General features: G+C 41.0%; 2 protein-coding genes across 3 annotated transcripts; one reads left to right on the top strand and one right to left on the bottom strand.

Annotated features, from left to right (window-relative positions):
- Positions 1–667: 667 nt before the first annotated feature.
- On the bottom strand, positions 668–10,750 carry ptpn2a (protein tyrosine phosphatase non-receptor type 2a). The gene is made up of 9 exons (XM_080896281.1): positions 10,508–10,750; positions 8,964–9,054; positions 8,769–8,869; positions 8,494–8,592; positions 7,099–7,236; positions 6,662–6,871; positions 3,973–4,137; positions 2,711–2,898; positions 668–2,459 (listed from the first exon to the last, which is right to left on the bottom strand). Exons 1-9 carry the CDS (start codon positions 10,562–10,564, stop codon positions 2,267–2,269), a joined length of 1,242 nt encoding a protein of 413 aa, XP_080752407.1. The 5' UTR covers positions 10,565–10,750; the 3' UTR covers positions 668–2,266.
- A 715-nt stretch (positions 10,751–11,465) lies between these two features.
- seh1l (SEH1-like) lies at positions 11,466–22,293 on the top strand. 2 transcript variants are annotated; one of them, XM_080896005.1, is made up of 9 exons: positions 11,466–11,673; positions 12,105–12,155; positions 12,271–12,417; positions 12,501–12,712; positions 13,346–13,444; positions 15,737–15,877; positions 16,044–16,198; positions 19,934–20,087; positions 21,863–22,293. In XM_080896005.1, exons 1-9 carry the CDS (start codon positions 11,563–11,565, stop codon positions 22,038–22,040), a joined length of 1,248 nt encoding a protein of 415 aa, XP_080752131.1. In that variant the 5' UTR covers positions 11,466–11,562; the 3' UTR covers positions 22,041–22,293. The 2 variants fall into 2 exon arrangements, with proteins under 2 accessions (XP_080752131.1, XP_080752132.1); XM_080896006.1 differs by having other exon boundaries at positions 11,468–11,673; positions 21,406–22,005.
- Positions 22,294–22,618: the final 325 nt, after the last annotated feature.

Genomic DNA, 22,618 nt, shown 5'->3' with positions numbered 1-22,618 from the left:
GAAAATACAGTGCAGAAGAGAGGTGAGGAACAGAGTGCAGGCAGGGTAGAAGATAAATGTCATCAGGGGTGAAAGGACAGCAACAAAACTGAAAGTGAGGTTTACATATCGTCTCTTTGAGATGGTGACACAGACAAAAAGGAAGCTAGAGCGGAAGATCTCCGAGGAGGTTCATGGGTGTACGGAAGGAGGCGATGCAGAGGATTGGTGTGACAGAGCAGGATGCTAGACGGTGTGAGACGGACGCAGATGATTCGCTGTGGCGACCTCTAAAACGCCCAGAATTAGGAGGAGCTGTACGATATAACGACAAAAGAGATCAAGCCAACATCATATAGACAAGCTGAAATAAGTGCAAAGGCACAAAATACATTCAACACAAACCACACACAGTCCCAGACAAGAGAAAATGAAATTACTACAGCAGTCAATGTGAGCATGGCCTCTTCTTGAAATATTGAATCAATTCCTGGAATCCACAGTGAGAGGTCTCCAGTCTGTCTGCATTGATTTAGCTCATGGTCAGAATGAAATTATGAGTAACAGCACAGAAAGTGGGTGGGGTGGGAAGAGCTGTGGGTAAGCTGCTTTACGGATACAGAATTAAAGAACAGGCAAGCAAATTTTTGTTTATAAAAAAAAGAAAGAAAAAAAAAGAATATTTTATTTTTTATGAAGTATTTAATGTTTTTGTTGTGGTTTTGTCATTTTTCTCATCAAAAGTCTTCTGTCATGTTCCACACTGCAGCTCAACAGTGTACAAAACTCCCCTGAAAACTGTACACAGAAAACAAATGAATGGAATGTTACACTATATTATTGTTAAATAAGAAAATAACAATAATAATAAAATAAAAGCCATGTTCTACTGTAGCCAATCAAAAATTTCACTTCAGGAGTCGATACATGCAAATGACACATTCAATGTTCAATCAACTCAGACGCATGTTACTGTACACCACCTCTAATCTGGTCATTGCAGTGCAAACATGTTACTCACATTACGTGCGACACGACAATTTTCTGTACTGATCGCACATACCAAAAAAAAAAAAAAAAACATTCTGGGAGCGCACTTTTTTTTCCTCCTTTCCGTATTTAACACATTTCAAGGCACATTAAAAGCTTTTTCAACCACCCCACAAGGACATCGCTCTCTTCTAAATTTAATCCAAGGTGCTCTCCTTCAGCTTCTAAATTGCACTATTGTAGCTTTGGATTGGTCCCAGTCAATTGAAAACCGAATCGGCAATCATGTGGGTTCAAAACACGGACAGAATGTAGAACGGTACTAGCATCATTTTGTAATACAGGTGTCAGTTATGACAGAGAGATTCAACAGAATATACATTCGACATGAGGGGAGTATGCGAGGGTTCATCATCAGGAGCTTGTCTGACTGTTATCTTCCTAAAAACAGGCTTTGGTTTCTTAAAATAAACAACAACAAAAAACAAAAACAGCGTGATCACCTGAACAAACACAGACCAACCCATCCAGTGGGTAAATAACTTGCTAAGGGGCAACGTTTATGATCCATGTGGCAGCTAACAAAGGCAGGCAAAAAAAAAAAAAAAAAAAAAAAAAAGTGTGCACATAACAGAAAATAACCACTCTAGCAGAGTCTGAAACATTGGCAAGGAAGTGTCCACTCACACAAAAATATTCTTCTGGCCGTGTTGAGATGCCCTGCTAAATGTGAATGGAAGAACAAGTGGTGGTCTGGAAAACCGCAGAATGCATGCATTTCATTATATTACATTAAAACTAAAGAAAAGTAAAATCCTACAGCTGAATCTTGGCTCTGGAGTTTTCCTACAAGTCTACAGTAGGATGAACAAGTCAACACAAGTCATTCTGAAATGCAAAATGTAAAACGTGTTGATCGACACATATCTGACTATTACAAATAAAGAATGTAAAAATAAACCTGTCACTATATATTTCTCTTTGTACTGCACCTTTAGTAAGTTTCTGCAAAGCCATTTTTGCTATGATACAGTACATTCATGAGCAGTGACAAGAAGGAAAGGAAATTAAATCATCGTGCTGGCACCGAGATCCTGAGATGTTACTATTTTTTTGTTTCGATCTTACATGAAAAATATACAGACGCTTGTTTGATCTAGCGCTCCCGCATTTTGACCTTGAGAAATAAATACCCTCAATTCTGCACATATTACTGTCTAAGTCTACGTCGAGAAGAAGTACCTAATCTCAGGTACCGGTGCAAAATAAGAGTCCGTTTTAAGTGACCCGCAGTGCTTCACTGGGAATACATCCAGTACAGCAGGCTTATGGCCAAGACAGCCCCGGCGCCGGCGCCAACATTGAACAGGATGGGTCTCCAGTACTGCCACTTCTCCTGTTTCCTCTCAGACTCTGTCAGTCTCTGTTTCATTTGTTGGACCCTCTGTGCTGTGCTGGCAATCCTTTCCTCACGGTGTCGCTTTCGGACCCTGAAATAAGACAGAGAGTACAGCAGTCCAACAATAAACAACAGGGTAATACTCACTTTAATCCCCACAAATTGTGTCACTGCTGTACCAAAGCTTTACTACAAAGATGAACAAATAAAAGGGTGAAACCTGATTTCTTTCTTTTCTATGTGCTCAAAAAGATAAACTGAATCTCAGCGCATGGATGGGAACAAGTCAGCAGATTTCAACGCTTAATTTTTAATCTGCCAAACTTCAGTTCTGTTACTTACTGCCCAGAATTGTCTGCCTTATTGTGATCTTGGGCATCTGGCTCTCCTGCAAGCCTGTCTCCTGAGGGGGCCTGAGACTCTAGGTGGGGTCCGTTGGGTCTGCTGTCGTTAAGGTGAGGTCTAGGTGGAGGTGGTGGAGGGGGTAGATCTGGCTCCAGGTCATCTCTGGACAGCTGTGTCAGCTTGTTCTAACAAAGAGGATGACATGCAGAGACAACCAAGAAGGAAAATTTCAGTGTACTGTCAGCTTATGACAGAGAGGAAGAGAATAGTGATCCTTTTCCAAAATAAAAGCTTAAATTCCTGATTTTTAAATATGTTGGCTCACATTCTCATCATTTAGTTTGCAAGTGGCAAAACTAAAATTCTGGTAAAGAAAGGGCACCTGCAAGACGCAAATGATCAAAGAGCGTCTGTATAGTCATTACATAACAAGTGTGAGGATCTAGTTAGTTTGTCAAGTGAGTCGGCCATTATTTTGACAGTTACCTTATAAATTAAAGAGGCCCTATTCATTGTTATGGGAAAGCACCCACACACACCACTTTAATTAGACACTTTCTGATGGCTCTGAAGAAAAACTCCAAAAAAATGAAATGGAATTAGGAAGTTTGTAACATTTAAAATTACTGCTGGCAGGGCTTGAAACTCTGGTAATCACTTCATTTTATTGTGAGGTTGTGTTTTATACGGTCTGCGTCAAAGGCAATTTTGTGTTGATGCAGCAAGAGAACATTTAGACAGGATTTTTGCAGGTTTCAGCATGTACAGTTGAAAACTTAAGACTTTAATGCCTTAAAGAATGCAATTCAAGACCCGTTTCCAAGCTAACCAGACCGTGAAAGGATGGTAGAAAACCAAGAGAGCCCACATGTCACCTTAAACTTTACTATTATGTTTATTTTCACTTCTCTGGAGTAAAACAGAATGATTCTAATATACTTGTATACAAGCCAATGTTTCTCAACGTAAGTGCTGCATATCATTTAAAATTTCTCATTTCCCTTTAATGCTTTCAAATGATTAGCTTCACTTTCCCAGAAAATGTCAAAGAAACATTCAAAAATCAGTCATCGCCACCTCTTTTAGCGTCTGATGCCGGCTTTTGAGCGAAACTGAAAGCAAAACTTGAAACCACAACAATGCCTCCGTCTTTTATTGGAGTAACACTGCTCTTCGGGTGGTTACTGAAAGTCAGATAACAAATTACAAAAGCTTATTTAGAACCAGACTTACAAGCTTTCAATCATTCTTGTGACTACCTGTGTTTCTGAGTTGTCTGTCAGGATGAGCTTGGCTCCCTCAATGACAGCCATGTATGAAAAGCGGAGCTGGTCAGGGGTCTGGATCAGGCCCATGCGGTATTCCCTCATGCCAAGTAGCACCTTTTGTATGTCCATTGATGACCGGTTTTTCCTCTTCTCCATCTGCAAAAACAGATTTTCCCATTTATGGAATAACCGCTTAATAGAGAATCACATCAGGTGCACAGGATATCACACCTTTGTTTTCCTTTAGGAAGTCATGAGCTGTAATATTGAGAAGTTTCAAAAGATGTATTACATTTGAGAAAAATCGAGGTAATCTGTGAGAGAGTGGTTTGATTTAAGGTGCATGTCCAAACAACTTACCAACCTGTCTCAGAGTCTAATGCTGCTTAAGATGTGAGTGCTGGGAAGAAATATGTTTTAGCTGTTCCAAATCGTAACTCATAAACTGCGTATTTAACAGGTGAGTTAAATACACAGCAGAGCAAAACTATGTGTACAAAATCTGTTTTTATTTATGGGAGCTTTTACCACGTACATTAACTAGCAGAAATTTCAGGCTCTTTAAACCTGTGCTTTCCAGCTGACTAGGAAGTGAGAACAGAAAGAGTTCCCACTAGAATTCACTTGTTTTTTTGTGCGTTGTGTCTCCTACATTGTAACAGCTTTACACTTTAGGGTTTCTAATTAATATCTGACATAGAATAAATGTGATAATTTCCTAACGTACAATGGGTATATAAAAAGCCTGTATAGAATGGTCAATTTGACCAGTAAAAATATCGCAAGCAGGGACAGATTCACTTTCCTCTGGCATGATTCTATCCGCAGTATGAAGGTGTTGATGGTAACATGGCACTGAGGTGTGCACAGGTCACCCATACTTTCTAAATGTTCAGGAACCTTTGAGGTGGGGCTCGGAGCATTGAAAGCTGATTGATGTTTTCTTACAGCACCATTGTTGTACAACTTTTAAAAGCCACAAGAGCAAAGAGGCTGTTTTTGCTTGTTGCTTTATTAGGAAGGAGCGGGACAAAACATCTGACAGATAGCCTTGTTTGTTTATGCACAGGGTGACATTCAAAGGTTATTTGAGGTGATGGGCCAGAAGACTAATTTTTTTTAAAATTTTCTATTTGGGGTTTAAAAAGCAGGGCAAGGCTCTGAAGGAATTCTTGCTCAAGTTTCCAAAACCTATCCCAAAACCAGCCCCCATAAAACTTTTCTCCAGAAGGCTGAAGGTGTTGAATTTGAAGCAGGAGCTACTTTCATGAGCAGCATCCTCTTAGTCCATGATTCCTTAAACTGACTTCACTGTGGATAGTGATGCTGGTGTTCCAGCAATTTCCAGTTCATGGCAGTTCTTGGAAAAGTTGTGACAAATCCAAGCAACTTGATCTTACATATAACTGTTTGAACCGATAATCTTAAAATTGGCAATTTTTTGGCTCAAAAGGACCTTCCCAATTTGTCTAAATCTACAATTCTCCTTCTTAGAGCTTTACTGAGTTCCCCTAAATTTCCCATTGTTCTGGTCAGTCCAATGAGTGCTGCCAAACAAATCATTTTAATCACCCCAAAGAGAAACTGCCAGTTGTCTGCAATCCTGATCACTAAGAAGAAGTCTATAACCCTTGGCCTTGTAGAGTTTAAACATATTACAGAATCTTTAGGACTAGTAGATTTGTGCGTATGAATACCTTTGACCCTATGCAGATTAGAGAATTCTTCCATGTCTTAATACAATACTGTAATCCTGGTAACTCTATGTGCATTCTAGCCACCTTTCTTTCTCCTTGCTCCTTTTAGGCTAGACTTTATTAATATAGCACTTATCCAGTCTTACTGACCAAAGCACTTAAAAGTGCATATACATTCATGCAGCACTTTTAATATTGCACTACTGCACAGGGCTTTTCCTATCACACTCACACATCACGGATTTGTAGTGGTGTTGCTTTCTGCCTGTGTTAGTTTATCATTCTGGGCTGACTTATGAAGGTGATAATGCCCTGCAGGTGATAACCTGCTTGTCCATCTTTAGGTAATTGAAATCAGATAATGGACAGACATCCTGCATATGCTGAGTTTGATTCATAGAAGACGCTGAAGATCTCCTTCTGATCAACCCACTACTTACTTTTGGTGTAGTGTTGAACAATAATGAAAGACCTACAGCACTTAAGGTCTGGTTAACCTAACAGCTGGCCAAAAAAAAAAAAAAAAAATCATTTTAACAAGGCCGACAGACAAGTCAAACAGCCACAGGAAATTTGCAAAACTTTCTAGTGAAATAAGATTCATCTTTTTTTTTGCTTTTAGAGCTTTAAAACTCATCAAGACATGATAAGAATTGGGAATTTAGTTCCATATAGTTGCAGACACATGTGGAATTGTGGTAATTTAGGAGTTATTCCTGAGAAACCTGATTTCCCAAGAAATAATCAGTTAAGGGCCTCTTCTCTGCTCCAGTTAAAATATTCCAGACTTTACACACTCACGCTGAATACCTACACGTCAACACTGCTCTGTAAGCACGTTATCAGCACACAAGTACAATCAGAGCATGAACGCCTCATCTTACCATCATCAGACTGTAGTCAGTGTAATGAGAACCTCTTGCGAAAGAATTCTCTTTAACAGTGGCAGACTTTCAGTGACATTTCCCCACTCCCCTTCTCACCAAAACTAGACAGGTATCCACCAAGGCAAAGGTCCCTGAGCGACCAATCCCAGCGCTGCAGTGCACCACTGAGGGCCCATGCTCCGGGTCCAGCGAGCCAGACTCCCGAACCTTGAAGAGGAAGTTGAGGAAGGAGGCAGGGGATTCTGGAACACCGAAGTCAGGCCATGTGGTGTAGTGAAAGTGATAGATCTCTCTCGACTCCTCTGTCTGTGGTAGGCATAATGTTTGGTCAAGACTGGAGCATTGTATAGACACAGTTCTGCATGACTTAGCTGATTTGTCACTAGGAAAACATTACACACTCTGAAATCACAGTCTTTTTTCAGCTACATGCTATTATACTTAAATGGTAAGAGACTGGTTAAGCAGTGCTTAAAACCATGCTGAAACTCAAGAGAGATGCTATTAACCAATAGGCACCCTTGCATACTCACCTTTGTATTTTGTAGTTCCAGCAATCTGATTGTGAAATAGGATTGGTCCTCCTCTGACAGTAGCCTCACAACAAACCCTGTGTCTGTGAAAGACATCTGTAGCTCCTCGGTGGTAGGCCAGTATTGCGCGCACTTTTCCTGTTGAGACAAATACATTCAGTTACTCATGGATAGGCTGTCATGTGCCTCGAGCCATTTGAAGAACTTCTGACTTAAATACTGAGAACAGTTGCACATATGTACACCATTCCTCGGATTCGGAAAATCAACCGTGTGCAAAGAGAACAACTAATTACGTTCTTGTACACCGAAGTACCTGACAGCTTGTTTCCAGTTTCCATTGGTTGTTCTTGGCACCAAGGCCATGATAGTTAGCTACACTAAACTCAACTAAAAACCAAAGTGTGGAGAGAGAGAGAGAGAGAGAGAGAGAGAGAGAAAACAACTCTTTACTGAAACTTTAAAAAAAAAAAAAAAAAAAAAAAAAAGGACAATGAAACACACAACAATAAAACCTCACTGAAAATGAAACCTTTTTAGAGAGTAAAACCTAAACTGAAATATGAAAACCAAATACAAGTGAAACGAAAAATCAAAAAACACATTCAAAACTAAATGCAAAAAGAAACTAAGTAATCATTAACTTTCCTGGAACTGTGGTTAAAGTTTCAAATAAATGGAAACAACAGAACTGAAACTTTACATACAGTACAACTTAAAACATGACCACAGAGCTTAAGACAATCTTGTGAAACACAGAGTTCTGATGAAGTATAACACCACAAAGGAAGAAAAAGACATTTTAAACTAGACTTTTTTTTTTTTAATGTAAGGAAATTCATTTTTTCCATTGTCAAGTAAAGGAATTTGAGTCATGATAGCTGCCCAAAATATCTCAATTAGGCTTTGATCCATAACGAATTTAAACATGTGCAGCTCTTCAGTATCTCAATTCATTTTTTCAAAATTGTGGCATTCTTTGCATCTCAATCTGTCTGTCAGCATGGTTACACCTACCACGGTGAATTTCATGAAACGTGGTGAAGAGATGGCACATGCATGAAAAACAAGCCAATTAAATTTTATAGTAGATCTGATCATCTTTTTGAAAACTCCAAAACAGGGCTGAAATCCTTTCTAGTCTACCAGATAAAAGTGGGTACACTAGAAAGAAAACACAATAAAACGTATCTTGGATTCTATTTCATCTTGTAAAATGCACAGAATTTTAGCATCAGTGGAAATAGGAATGACAAAGACAATTGATCTCAAACCTTTTGGGATGAGCAAATGTATCTACATCTATTAATAAAGATATGTCTCCTCAAACTTTCAAACCTAAACAGCAGGGGGACTTCAGAACATAATAATTAGAAGGTGTTGCAGTGTACTCACAGATCCTTTTTCAATCACTCTGTTGAGCATTATAACAGCTTTGCAACTCTGTTCCCAAATCATCAGCCAGAAATGGCCGCATGTATTCCTCAAGGGGCCCTGTCAAAGCAAAAGTAGAAAATCCACATAAACAAATAACATCCAGAGATCATGAACAACTACCAAAATGCCAAACTCAAATCCTGTGTATTTTCCTTTGAGTGGCACGCAGATGTGTTCAACAGATATCCGTGCAGACAGTTCAGTGTACACTGCTTGTCCTACAATCTACATACCTGAGAAAGAATGTAAGCTCTTTGGGCTTCTTCCACATCGACTAAACTTGCATTGATGTAGTCATTTTCAGAGTTTTCAAGTTTTACCCGACTGTGATCGTCTGAAACCAAGCAAGAGATCACAGAGCAATTATGACGACGTCATTCTCGGCAGCACATATCGTCACTGAGAGCCTTAACTGTCGTAACACTCACATGGGCTGACATCTCTGTAGCGGTTCAGATTCCGATTCACTGGAAGCTTTGCCACTTTGTAGGAATATTCACTGGCTTGGTTACGGATCTCCTGTTGCAGATGAGAAACCAAACAGGAACTCAGAAGGATCGCTTTGACAGCGACAGGAAACTGTGACACAACCTGTTCAATTCATGTGCATCCAGTTTTACTGGAGTGGTGACCAGTAATGACATTAAAAGAAAAACCATACAGAGATCAAAGGTCCTCAATCCTTTGTACTCAATTAATCACAACTGGTCTGCTTTGTTTTCATTGTCATTTGTCAAACTTAATCTACTGCAATGCCTCAGGCTGTTGTTTTCCTTTTACAACACAGTCTGCATGGGCAAGGCCAAAGGGCGAGCACAGTTCTATTATTATTTCATTCTGGGGAACAGAAGCAGTTTTACTGGAGACAAGAAAAGAATAAAAGAGAATAAAAATTATTTTTGACACTCCCAAGAATACTGTCGTGAGCAGGGGTGTGTCCCCTCACTGCCACTGAGCTACAGCACCATGGATAAGACTAGTGGCAAAAGTAATTTTTAGTGGTACACAAAGTACAGTTTCAGTGCATAGATGTACTAAGACATGATGCTGTATTCTTGGTCTGCATATTTGACTTCCTTAAACCTCCCCATTTATTCAAGCTTGGGACTTGTATTAGAAATGAACTGAGAGATAAACCAATAACATATGGAACTGAAAAGCACCATTATGTACAATGAGCACTATTGGTTTAAATATATTATCATGCTAACGACATTATCCTTAAAATGGGTAAGAAATTAAATTAAGTATTAGTATTCTCATTTCTGTTTAATCCCACTTTAATTCTCAGTAGGACTGGGAGCCTGACGTTAGCATGGAAGAAATTTGATCTTTTATGAAATTACTTATCATGCACTTTTTATATATACCCCCCCCCCCCGTCAAAAAAAGTTTTAAAAGGGCTTTTTAAAAACATTTTCTAAAAATGTATAAAGTGTGCACGTTCATTTCTTCTTAATTTATTAACACTGATGTGTAAAAACAAAACAAAAACAGTTCTAGTTACATGGTATCTTTGTAGTTCGCAGCTGCACATTACAGGGTCATAGCCAAAGTTTAACCGGAACAGAGATATTATAAACGAAATGCTGTGCTGCGTGGTAAAACACAACACGCTTTTCTGTGGAAGTCCTGATGAGTTCTCAGAAACTGCGGCTGACGTCTGCTAGCGTCAGCCAGCATTAGCTAACCGAAGTGAAGATCGAGCCGATGCACGTTTTCCAGCTACGGAAGTCAGCTAGCGCGAAATGCTAGTTACTCATTCGTCTTTACCAATTGCACTCCAATATGTATAAAGAACCTGGAAGTCATGTCGCGAAGTGTAGAAATTTACACAATTAAAAGCGTGGACGAAAAGTGACCAAAATCTCTAAGTGGTGTCTAACTTGATAGCTATCAAATTAGCTAGCTAAGTTAGTTAGCAACCGATCGTCATAGAAACAAGAGAGGCCCGGTCAGTGTCCCGACTTACATTGTAAAGGTTTTGCCATCTCCCCGACGAATCAATGTCTTGAAATTCTTGCTCCATTGTGTTGTAGTTAGTGAACCCAGACACTTGCCGGAATAATCTCAGAGTGTTTTCAGCACCGTTCACCAACTTACTCCTTTCTGTCAGCCATCTAAACAGCGGTGTGTGTAACCCTAGGAATCCCTGCGGGGAGTCTGCTGCTCCGGCACAATACTGCTTGCTTGCTGCCTGCCTGCACGTTGACTGACCCGGGTTGCCAGATATGCGTTCATCACAGCCTTCCGCAAACACACACACACACACACACACACACACACACACACACACACACACACACACACACACACACACACACACACACACACACACACACAAACAAATCCTCTGGACACTAAACTACAAAAATCTGATATTAACATTAATATAAAATAAAAAACACAAGAAAGGATACTGACACTTAGCTCAGTGTTCTATTCAGCAAATAAACAAAACAAAGAAACAAGGTATATTGCAGTATTTCAATGAATGCATTAATTTAATTAATTAATGCAATAATCTTATTGAACGCATAAAAGTTCTTTCACAATAAATCTACTGAATGTTTTAAGTACTATTATTTTTTGCCTTTACAAAATTCATTTGCACAAATCTGTTTAAATATTGTTACTTGAAATTAACTTTTAGTAATAAAGTTAGCGAAGAAAAAAAACTGTCAGTTGGATCAAACCTGGCAACCGCGCAAGAGGTAACTTTGACAGTATATTACATACTATATTTATTTTGGCAGTTGTGTATTAATAAACCTATTAATCTGTCTGTTCAAAGTAACTCTGGCTGTAGCACTTTTTCACCGAATAACTTTCGTTATATTTTATCTTCTTATAAAGAACCCCAAAGTCGCATTGAGCTGCTTAAAATTTGTGTGCATGCGCCGCCGTGTGGTCAATAGCTTGTACTACACACAATCACATTACCGCCAAATAAACAGCACAAGTAGACACATGACAGGCCTGCCAGCTAATCGTCCCAGCTAGAGCTGCCGGTACATAGTTGTCATCATGTTTGTTGCGCGTAGTATCGCGGCAGATCATAAAGATCTAATTCATGACGTATCGTATGATTTTCACGGCCGGAGGATGGCGACTTGCTCCAGCGACCAAAGTGTCAAGGTGAGCTGTACATCATAGTTTGCTAATGTTAGCATTAGCCGTTATAGCTAGCAGGATAGCCTTGCCCACATTACCGACACTCTCACCTTACATACTGAAATTACTGACTCGTTTTCCTGCAGTCGTTGACAGACGATGAGGTTGTTTGAGAAATCTTCCGCTGGTTCTTACACTCGAGGGAAATTATCTCAGTTTAATATGCTAGTCTGTTAGCTCTGGTGCTTGTAGCACACGAGCTAGGCTGGCCACAGATAAGCTCTATAGCATAGTAGTGTAGTTAAGCACTGCAGTTTTCCGACAGAGCTATCGATGTAGTGTTTATTATGTGACGACATAATAAAGGACGTACATACAAATGTCAGTGCAAAACCGGTGATAATTGTGCACAGACACGTGAGGAGTATTCAAGGTTGTGATTTTATTCCACTCAGGTCTGGGACAAAAGTGAGAACGGAGAGTGGCACTGCACAGCCAGCTGGAAGGTAAACCACCATAATTTCCTTTTCTTTTTTATTTATGTTATGTGTTTTTGAGTATGAACACAGCATGAAATTCAAAGTATCGATGGAGTTAATAGATGAATGCTGTTATGTGCAGACACACAGTGGATCAGTGTGGCGAGTGACCTGGGCGCATCCAGAGTTTGGACAGGTTCTAGCTTCTTGCTCCTTTGACAGAACAGCTGCTGTTTGGGAGGAGATCGTAGGAGAGTCCAATGACAAGCAGAGAGGACTGAGCCACTGGGTTAGTACACTTGCATTACATTTCCCATTTAACATAACTGTTTGTTAGATTTCACCTGAGTGTTTCATGTTGGGCTTTTTTAGATTAAGAGAACCACGCTAGTGGACAGTAGAACGTCAGTGACCGATGTGAAGTTTGCTCCTAAACACATGGGTCTTATGCTGACCACCTGCTCTGCGGATGGGGTGGTGAGGATCTACGAGGCTCCCGATGTGATGAACCTGAGTCAGTGGTCCCTGCAGCATGAGATCTCCTGCAAGCTCAGCTGCAGCTGCATCTCGTGGAACCCCTCCAGGTTAGACTGCCGGTTTACTTTGTGTAAGGAACCAAGATGAGATTCAAATGTAGAGAGCAGCTGTAGTGCTTTTATATTATTTGCTTGCATATGTTAGAACAGCGGTACCCTCGGACCAGTACCAGTCCGTGAGTCGTTTGGTAACGGGCCGTGAGAGTTGAGGCTCAGGTGTTAAATGTATGGTTTTCAGGGTTTTTATCGGTTTTCAGCGTTATTTTGTTATCGTTTTTATCGTTAACTCGGTTTTCCTGGGTCTTTTCGAGTGTGTTATGAATAAATCTTCTTTTTTTCGGTACCGGTACTAGTTTTATTTTGTTGTATTTATCTGCGACACCTTAAAGGCCGGTCCGTGAAAATAATGTTGGGCATAAACCGGTCCGTCGTGCAAAAAAGGTTGGGGACCGCTGTGTTAGAACACATTTTCAGTTATTGTGCTTATGAAATAACACAATTACTACCGCTAATTCTTTCAATAAAACAGCTTACAGCTAAACTTAATGTGACTTATAGACATGCAGGTATGACAACATCATGAATAATGCTATGCAAGTATCACTTGACTTTTTCATGTGTATGTAACACCATGCTGATAACAGTCTGCTGGTGTAACCACGCGTTGTTTCCTACAAACAGCTCACGTGCCCATCCTCCCATGTTTGCTGTGGGGAGTGACGACAGCAACGTAACATACGGTGGGAAGGTTCAGATCTACGAGTACAACGAAAACACACGGTGGGTATTCATTATGAGGTTTCAAGAAGAAAATAAAAGACCGATCTGAATGTTTGAAAATGTTTTGGAAAAATTCTGTAAAGATGAGATGAAAAATACTCAAAGGATAAATTCAAATGGTTTATTATTTAGATAAGTTGAACAAAAAGTTAAGCAAGCAAGTAAATGAAGAAACAAGGTAGAGGAGAGAAAACCCCAACAATCGCCTCTGAGCAAGCACTTGGCGACAGTGGGGAGGAAAAACTGCCTTTAAACGGGCAGGAACCAGGAGTGGACAGTCAACTGCTGGGACTGGTTGGGGGGGGTTAACAGAGGTGGAGCAAGACGAGGCTACATCAGGTGAGGAAGCAGTAGCGTCTCTCCTCCGGAACAAGTGGAACCATTTTTTCTTTTTTTTCAGGCACTTTTCCACGAGCGCTTTTTTTCTCCAGGATGAGATTTCTCAACTCATCAATTGTTTCTGTGTTTTGCTTTTCAAGTCTCTCACATCTTTGTTCCACCTCTTCTAATGTTGCTTGTTGTTCTTCAAGCTTGTCTTGGAGTTGTTTGGATGTTGCCTCCTGTATCAGCTTGTCCTTGTGCATGTCTGCATTTCTCTGTTGCACTTCTTTGTGCTTGTCTTCTAACTGCTCGTTTCTTTTCTGGATTTCTTGGAGGGTGAGCTGCAGGTCTTCATGTATTTTGTCTTGTTGTTCTTTTTGTGCCTGCATTTGAGTGTTTTCACGCTTCAAGTTATTATATTCCACCAAAATCACCTTAACGAGCTCTGAGTTGTTTCTCGCATTTTGCTCGATCCTTTGCTGCATCTGTGAGCAGCGTTTCTCCAGTTTGTCCTTTTCTTCTTCCACTTTAGTTGCTTTATCCTCCAGCTGATTACAAAACTCTTGCAGTTTTAGATTTTTAGACTCAAAGTCTTGGACGATACGCTTTCCTTCTTTCAGTCTTTCTTGTTGTTGCTCTTTCTGTTGTAGAAGGTCTTTATTTTGGCGCAGTGTTTCATCCAGGCTTTCTTTCAGCATTCGGTATTTTTCCTGCATGCTCTTCAGTTTGTGCTGCATGTCTCTTTGCTTTTTGTCATGCTCTTCCTTCTGTTGGAGGAATTCTTTCTTTTCTTCCACAGCTTCATGGAGCTGTCTTTGGAGGAGCTGATTGCTTCGGTCCATGTATTGGAGATCCCATTGGATGATGCAATGATCGGGGACCATTCTTAATTTCGTTGTTCTCATGACAATGACAATAAAGTTTCTGATTCTGATTCTGATTCTGATTGTATCTTATCAGTCATCGTTTTCTTGTCTTGGAGCTGGTTGGTCATTTCTTTTAGTTCTGCACTCTTTTGCCTGTTTTCTTTAATGAGGTGCACAATCTGCTCTTGGGTTTGAGCAAACTTGATTCCCCAGCCCTCATTAATAATTTTTATGTCCGGCTGGCGCTGTTGTCTGTCTTCCAGCTCTTTACTTTGGGCTTCCATTCGTCTACACTTGTTCTCCAGTTGAAGTTTCTCTTCTTCAATTTGTTGCATTTTTTTCTGGAGAAGGTAGTTTTCATTCCTACTCTCCTCTAACGCCCTTTGGAAGGATGACACGCCATTTGGGGAAATTGGCCGGCCACGCCAGGAAGGAGGGGCGGCGTAATCTTTTTGAATTGGTTGTTCTTTTTCTTGGAAACATGTTGGAGTTTCAATACGATGATTTTGAAAAGCTTTCCAAATGTTTCTGTGGTGAACGTTTGTAGGCTGCAAACACAGATGCTGCTGAAATGAACTAAAACTTGCTGTTTCTCACCCCCTACTTAAGGAAAAAGGGGTGCTTAACTAGTTAAAAAGAACAAAAAAACAAACAAACATTTGGTGCAGTTTTCTTGTTTTCTGGGTTGTTGTTTATTTACAGTGGAGATGAAGATCTCTAACAAGTTGATTTGTTCACATTTGCACATCTTAATTTTTAAGAGGAATGTGTTTTTTGAGTTTGTGCACTATATGCATGTAAGGCAACCGTTTCCTTTTTCACTATTTTTGTGTGCTGCATTTTTCTCTTTTAACAAAAGGGGGACAAAAGACATTTAAGTCGACCTAAGATGATTTGTTTACATTTTTGCAAGGTCTTACTGAGGTGATGCAAAGTGAAACATGCTTTCTTCTATTTTGGTAATGTGCTGGAAAAGCTTGAAAATTGACCTTGAATTTGACCCTGAAAAATGTGTATGAACCCTGTTATTAGTGATGCACTAACCATTGAATTATGAAGACATACCAAAATAAATGACAGATTTTAATATTTATCTGTTTAAAAGGAAATATGCCAAAGCAGAGACACTCATGACGGTCACTGATGCGGTTCATGACATCGCGTTTGCTCCAAACCTGGGAAGATCTTTCCACGTGCTCGCCATTGCAACAAAAGATGTTCGAATATTTAAGCTAGTTCCGATGAGGTGAGTGTTTGCACTCTGTCTTATAGAAGGCCACAATGCACAGAAACTGGTGGAGTCATACAAATACTGCACTGAAGCCCTGCATGCAGTTCCTGAGCAGATGTTCTCTTTTTAAGATAATGCAAAATAAATATTCAATTTCCTGTTTCTTGTGTGCTCCTGACAGGAAGGAGAGCACGTCCACAGGACCCACCAAATTTGAGGTGCAGATTGTGGCTCAGTTTGACAACCATAACTCCCAGGTGTGGCGTGTGAGCTGGAATATCACCAGCACCCTGCTGGCCTCCTCTGGGGATGATGGCTGTGTGCGCCTCTGGAAAGGTGAGGGGGCTCTTAACAACTGCTTGTTTGTCTTCCTTTTACTTCAGTGACAACTTTAATAAAAGCTGTTTAATGTGGCTGTTCAGTGAATAGTACTTTTCACTGGGCATTGAATGACTTTTGTTCACTCATAGTTGGCATTGGTCATTTCCAGAATAAAGGATTTGTTGGTTCAACTGTGTAAAGAAAGCTGACGTTTTTGCACAGGTTCTCATCAAACCACAACAACTTTTTTTATTCTCTACTGTCCGAGGTGCAAATACCTACTTGTGAATACATGTTGTAATCAGGTTAACCACTGTGTCTGTTTTCAGAGTATTGATTCCAGTAATCAAGCAGACTGATACTGGCAACCATTATGTCCTCCAGTTAGGAAACCTTTGCCCTCCTACCAAGCTTCAGGCTTTGTAGCTGTGTAGCAGCAGTTGCTGCTATTAATACTAGGAATATTGATTTAGTCATAGGTTAAATTGTGCAGTTATTCAAGTCATTCCACACCAGATCATTTGGAAGTGGTCCATAAGTTTATATGAAGTTGCTTCTTGTTTGAAAAATATTGGATAGATGGGATGCTGTAGTGTCTGTAACTTTGGGCGTTACCTGGATGTTTGATCTACCTTGATCCATAGTTGGGTCTTATTCAGGTGTGTCTATATACTGGTAAATGGACTGATACTTGTATAGCATCTTTCTACTTGGTTTATAATTCAAAGTGCTTCACCAAAACACACATTCATACAGTGCTTCTATCTTTTTTTCCAACATCTGCATACACACTCACACTCCCGAGTATTCAGCCTGGTGGAGTCAGGGAACGATTATTTTATTTTTTATTTGGTTTTAAAAACCAATTTTAAAAGATCTTAACAGTTTGTTTGCGCTGTAGCAGACTTTGTTTCTATACTCATAACCAAGCATCCTGACCGAGCTTACCTCTTTGTTTGTGTGATGCAGTTTGTATCAGCAGCAGGAAAAACCATAGCTTCTCTTTTCCAGGTTAAAAAATTTCATTTTATTTTGTTATGAAATGCATGTCTTAAAAGTTGGGCTAAATAGCAGTGTCAATTTTTACAAACTCCGTGCATATAGTACATCTGTTGATACGCAAGTATAGTCACAGAGTTAGCAGTCTGTCAGCATTAAAGAATTTACCTCTGCTTTGTTCTCCACATCCTGCTCTCCTTTTCTGAGAAATATGTTTTTGAAGCTGTTAAGTGCTACCTCCGAGTCCATGTCTGTTAAATGGTGTTTGTTGCTGAGCCAGCATTACACACTGGTTTTGTGATAGTTTTTACACTGACACAGATATGGGAGGGCTTCAAAAATCTGAAAGGAATGAGAGAAAGGCGTTCAGAAGCGGAGACAGGGACTGCTACAGAGAGGCCAAGTACAGGTTCACTAAAGAAGTGGACATTGCTAAACATCAGCACTCTGAGAAGATGCAGCAGCAGATCTCAGAGAATGACTCGGCCTCTGTGTGGAAAGGTTTTAGGAATATCACAAACTACAAGCCTAAAACCCCCCACTCCACTGATGACTTGCTCTTAGCCAACACCCTTAACGACTTTTACTGCCGTTTTGACGAGCCATCAGGCAGCCTTCACACCTCCAACGGCCCCAACAATAGAGGCACTTTGGACACTAATTCCCCCACCTCTCCCCCCTACATAGAGCCATCACCACCTTCAAACTGTTCACCTACAACACCCCCCTCCTCACCCCACACAAAAGAGGATTTCACACCACCTCCTCCCACCACAACTCTTCATATTCATGAAGCAGATGTGAGGAAGCAGTTTAAGAACCTGAATGCTCGGAAAGCTCCCGGCCCAGACGGTGTGTCTCCTGCCACCCTCAGACACTGTGCAAACGAGCTGGCCCCAGTGTTTTCTGGCATCTTCAACTCCTCACTGCAGGCATGTCATGTGCCTGCCTGCTTCAAGTCCTCCACCATAATCCCTGTCCCCAAGAAACCTAGGATCACTGGACTAAATGACTACAGACCCGTGGCTCTGACATCTGTGGTCATGAAGTCTTTTGAGCGCCTAGTTCTCTCCCATCTCAGGACCCTCACGGCCCCCCTCCTGGACCCCCTGCAGTTTGCATATAGAGCCAACAGGTCTGTAGACGACGCCATCAACATGGCCCTACACTTCATCCTGCAGCATCTGGACTCCCCAGGAACCTACGCCAGGATCCTGTTTGTGGACTTCAGCTCTGCCTTCAACACCATCCTTCCAGACCATCTCCGAGACAAGCTTTCCCAGATGAATGTGCCTGACCCCATCTGCCGGTGGATCACTGACTTCCTGACGGACAGGAAGCAGCATGTGAGGCTGGGAAAGAATGTCTCGGACTCCCGGACCATCAGCACCGGCTCCCCTCAGGGCTGTGTTCTTTCTCCTCTGCTCTTCTCCCTGTACACCAACTGCTGCACCTCCACCCACCAGTCTGTCAAGCTAATCAAGTTTGCAGATGACACCACCGTTATTGGACTCATCTCGGACGGGGATGAGTCTGCCTACAGGAGGGAGGTTGAACGTCTGGTGTCCTGGTGCAGCCACAACAACCTGGTGCTGAATGCCCAGAAGACAGTGGAGATTATTGTGGACTTCAGGAAGCACACAGCCCCACTCCCCCCCATCATCCTGACTGACACCCCCATCACCTCTGTGGACTCATTCCGCTTCCTGGGTACCACCATCACCCAGGACCTGAAGTGGGAGCCCACCATCACCTCCGTCATCAAGAAAGCCCAGCAGAGGATGTACTTCCTGAGGCAGCTGAAGAAATTCAACCTGCCAACACGGACGATGATGCAGTTCTACACTGCAATCATCGAGTCCATCCTCACCTCCTCCATCACCGTGTGGTACGCTGGAGCCACTATCAGGGACAAACAGAGACTGCAGCGTGTTGTGCGCTCTGCTGAGAAGGTGATTGGCTGCAGACTCCCATCTTTGCAGGATCTATACACCTCCAGGACATTGCGGCGTGCAGCTCGGATCTCAGCTGACCCTTCTCACCCTGGACACAGTCTGTTTGACCTGCTCCCCTCAGGCAGGAGGCTCCGGTCCATTCGCACCAGAACCTCTCGCCATAAGAACAGTTTCTTCCCCTCTGCTGTTGGACACATGAACAATAACCATATGACTGTTCCCGCTACTAACACATGACCCTACGCTGTGTCACTGCATCATTCTATGTTTGGCACTGATCACCACCTGCACTCATGTATATATCTTTCTACGTAGCACTCTTAATTCTTATTCTCATGTATATATCTCATGTATAGCTCATGCACATATCTTTCTACGTAGCACTTTTAATTCTTATCCCTACTTTTATTTTTTCATGTCTATTTAAGTGCTATTTATGACACTATGTTTGCACTGAAGCACCGCAGCAATTTCCTAATGTTGTAAACCTGCTCAACATTTGGCAATAAACCCCTTTCTGATTCTGATTCTGATTCTGATTCTCAAAGTGCTAAAGCTGATAAATCCCTTCACAATAAATGGTTGTGCAGTAACTGTGTTCATAGCAACAAGTAGATTATCAAATGATTTGTGTGCTTCAGCAAAATGCACTGGTCTGGAGGAACACCAGATATTCAAGTGGAGAAAAGAGCCCCACTTGAATATCCTATGACGGTGAAAAGTTCAGCTGTCAGATTGTCCCCCTTCTCCTTTGTGTACGAAATAAATGCCGACTTTTCCTTCTGTCTCTGTGCAGCTAACTACATGGACAACTGGAAGTGCACCGGCATCCTGAAGGGAGATGGAAGCCCACTTACAGGTTCATCCGGTCAGCCCTCAGCCATGAGTACTGTGCTGGGTTCCTCTGTTCAGTCTTCCCAGAATGCGCTGAACGGGATGTCTGCAGGAAGGTAGGTGGCGTGGCGCGTCTGACGCCACTCACCCAGCCCTGCCCAAGCCAGTCAGAACTGACAACTTTGGTTTTTTTTAACGCCTCACCCTGACTGGGAGTACAGCTGCTTACTGACAAGCGTGTTGGACTCGCACTGATCCCGTGCTGCACTCATGCAAAGAGCTTGGCTTCTGGTTTTCACCACACAGGTTATCTACATTGTACCTGTGGAGCCAGATGTGTTGTGGTGGTGACTTCCTCTCAATTTATACTGATGCATGTAATAAGAATGGTTCCACTTTGCACCGTGAGTGCAAGGACTAACTGTTTTCTTAATATATAAAAGGAAAATAAATGTGTTTATATGAGTTTGATACGTGGCCGTTCTTTCAATTTCTAGAGCTATTTTGGGATACAGAACAGAAACATTGTGCTATTAGGTTGTATTCTGTAAATGAATTTGATCAGCTTCAGTCAAAAGTCTCAACATTTGACATCATGATTAAACTGAAGTGGAGCAGGAATTTTGTGATCATTAGGTTCTGAGCCGATAGCAAATGTCAGTCTTTTGACTGTTTTTGTTATTTATTCCTCCCATTAGTTCTGCCTGGACTTTTTAACCAACACAAAATGAATATCAGCTGCTGATGTTGATAAGTACCATCTTATATTAACAGACATGCTGATATCACCTGATACAGGCATTTGGCCAATATATGAATGCATCCTGAATATTTTCTCCTTATTTTTCTCTTTTGGATTTGAATGTATCCTTGAACAAGTAGTGCCAAACTCTTTGCTGAGCAGAAAGGACAGCTTGAATGAGCCGTATTAACAGAGTGTAAACACACACACAGAACGAGTGTGAATACAGCCACTGCGAGCCTTGAATGGAGTGATAACACATTCCTCTTTTTATACAAATGAAATGTATCCACACCTGTTATTACTTCCTATTGAAACCATATTTGGTCTGCTGGCTCAGCAGCTGTTCTTGTTTTTAGCCTTCATTGTTCCCCCCTCATTCGCACATGAAGCACCAGGAAAATTTGAACGATAAATAAATTGTGTCTAAGCTCAGAGTGTGGCTGTATTTATGTTCAACTCCACCATAACCTCAGACCTAACAAAAATTTGTACGTACGTGTTTTTGACTCAACTTGTGATTCCCCTCTAACCCGAGTAACACAATATCTGTGTATTGTAAGCCAGTTAACTCAGTTCAGTTGAATTTAGGCGTTTGCAGAGCGGCGTGTGGAATTTTTCATGTATCAGAAACAAGTGTGAAGTGAGCTTTGTTTGAAGTAATGTGCTGTTGTACTGCTTATTGCATGCAGGATTGGCAAGAGAGCTCCCTTTGCTCCTCCCCTGCGGCAGCTGACCTCTCCAAAGATATACCAGCCACCCGCATATTACTAATGTGTCTTGTGCATCAGCTCCCACTTGCCCATATTTAAAATGTAAGACTCTGTAACACATTTCACAAATGGATACTTGGGTATTACTGATTGAAACTTTAATTTTTTGCAACAAATCTGGCATGAACCTTGCAAAACATTGATTCCTTTCTTTTTGTGCTTAAACCTTTTTTTTTTCTTTCTTTTTTTTAAAATGTCACTGTCTTCCCTCTTACCTTTTTAGTGTCTGGACCAAACATGCATCCTTCTCCTTTTAATTTCTCTTTTTTTTGCTTCCTTTTATTTGTTCACCCTCTGTGTATTCCCTTTGTTGTCTTTTCTTTCCGTCCACGTATTTGCCGTCTTTGTCTCCTCCTCCTTCTTTTTCTTACTTCAGGTATTTCTTTCCTCCTCTGGACCCCCCTAGAGCGGGTATTGTGTATGGTCACCTGCTGCCTCCTTCTTCCCTAATAGAGCACTGTGATACTGAGCCCATTCAGCCTCAGCAGCAGCCTCTTCCCCACAGGCTGTCCTCCAGGGCACTGCTGCCCTTACCAGAAGCTGAAGGGCAATGATTTTTTTTTTCTCTTCCCCTGTGTGTTTTTAGTTAAATAAGACAGGGTATCATTTTTGAAATAGTTTTGGATGAAAAAGAAAATTTCCTTTCATTTCTAATAAAGATTTTTTTTCACTTTTCTAAAGGTTTATGTTTTTTTTCCCTCTGCATATTATTAAAGAAAACCTTTGGAAGATCTAATGCGTTGGTACAGAGAGTCATTTAAATAATGTATATGGTATTGTGTGAATAATAAACTCAGCATTTTTAAACTAAGCTGATTTTTTGTTGTTGTTGGGAGGGGGGCGTGCAATCATCGGGTATTGTTGGCTGGTAAATTGGAAAACTTCTGTCAGTTGTGTCTGAAAGGGGGACATGTTTGTCTTTCTGCTTATGGAAGTCTATAATTAGAATGGGTGGAAGTAAGACTCAGAAATAAATGATATAAAGGGGGTGTTATTTTTGACTGCTTCTCCTTTACAATCAAAGAAGAAGAAAGGCATAGTCATTCCACATGATTGACTGGAAATAATATGATGGTCATCTTGGGCCAGGAAGTTTTAAAAAAATCTTTTTAAAAGCTCTTGAATCTATGTT

Source organism: Rhamphochromis sp. 'chilingali' (assembly GCF_963969265.1).
Source record: "Rhamphochromis sp. 'chilingali' genome assembly, chromosome: 11".
Classification (NCBI taxonomy): domain Eukaryota; kingdom Metazoa; phylum Chordata; class Actinopteri; order Cichliformes; family Cichlidae; genus Rhamphochromis; species Rhamphochromis sp. 'chilingali'.
The sequence above is the reverse complement of the archived record's forward strand: the minus strand, read 5'-3'. Positions and strand labels throughout refer to the sequence as shown.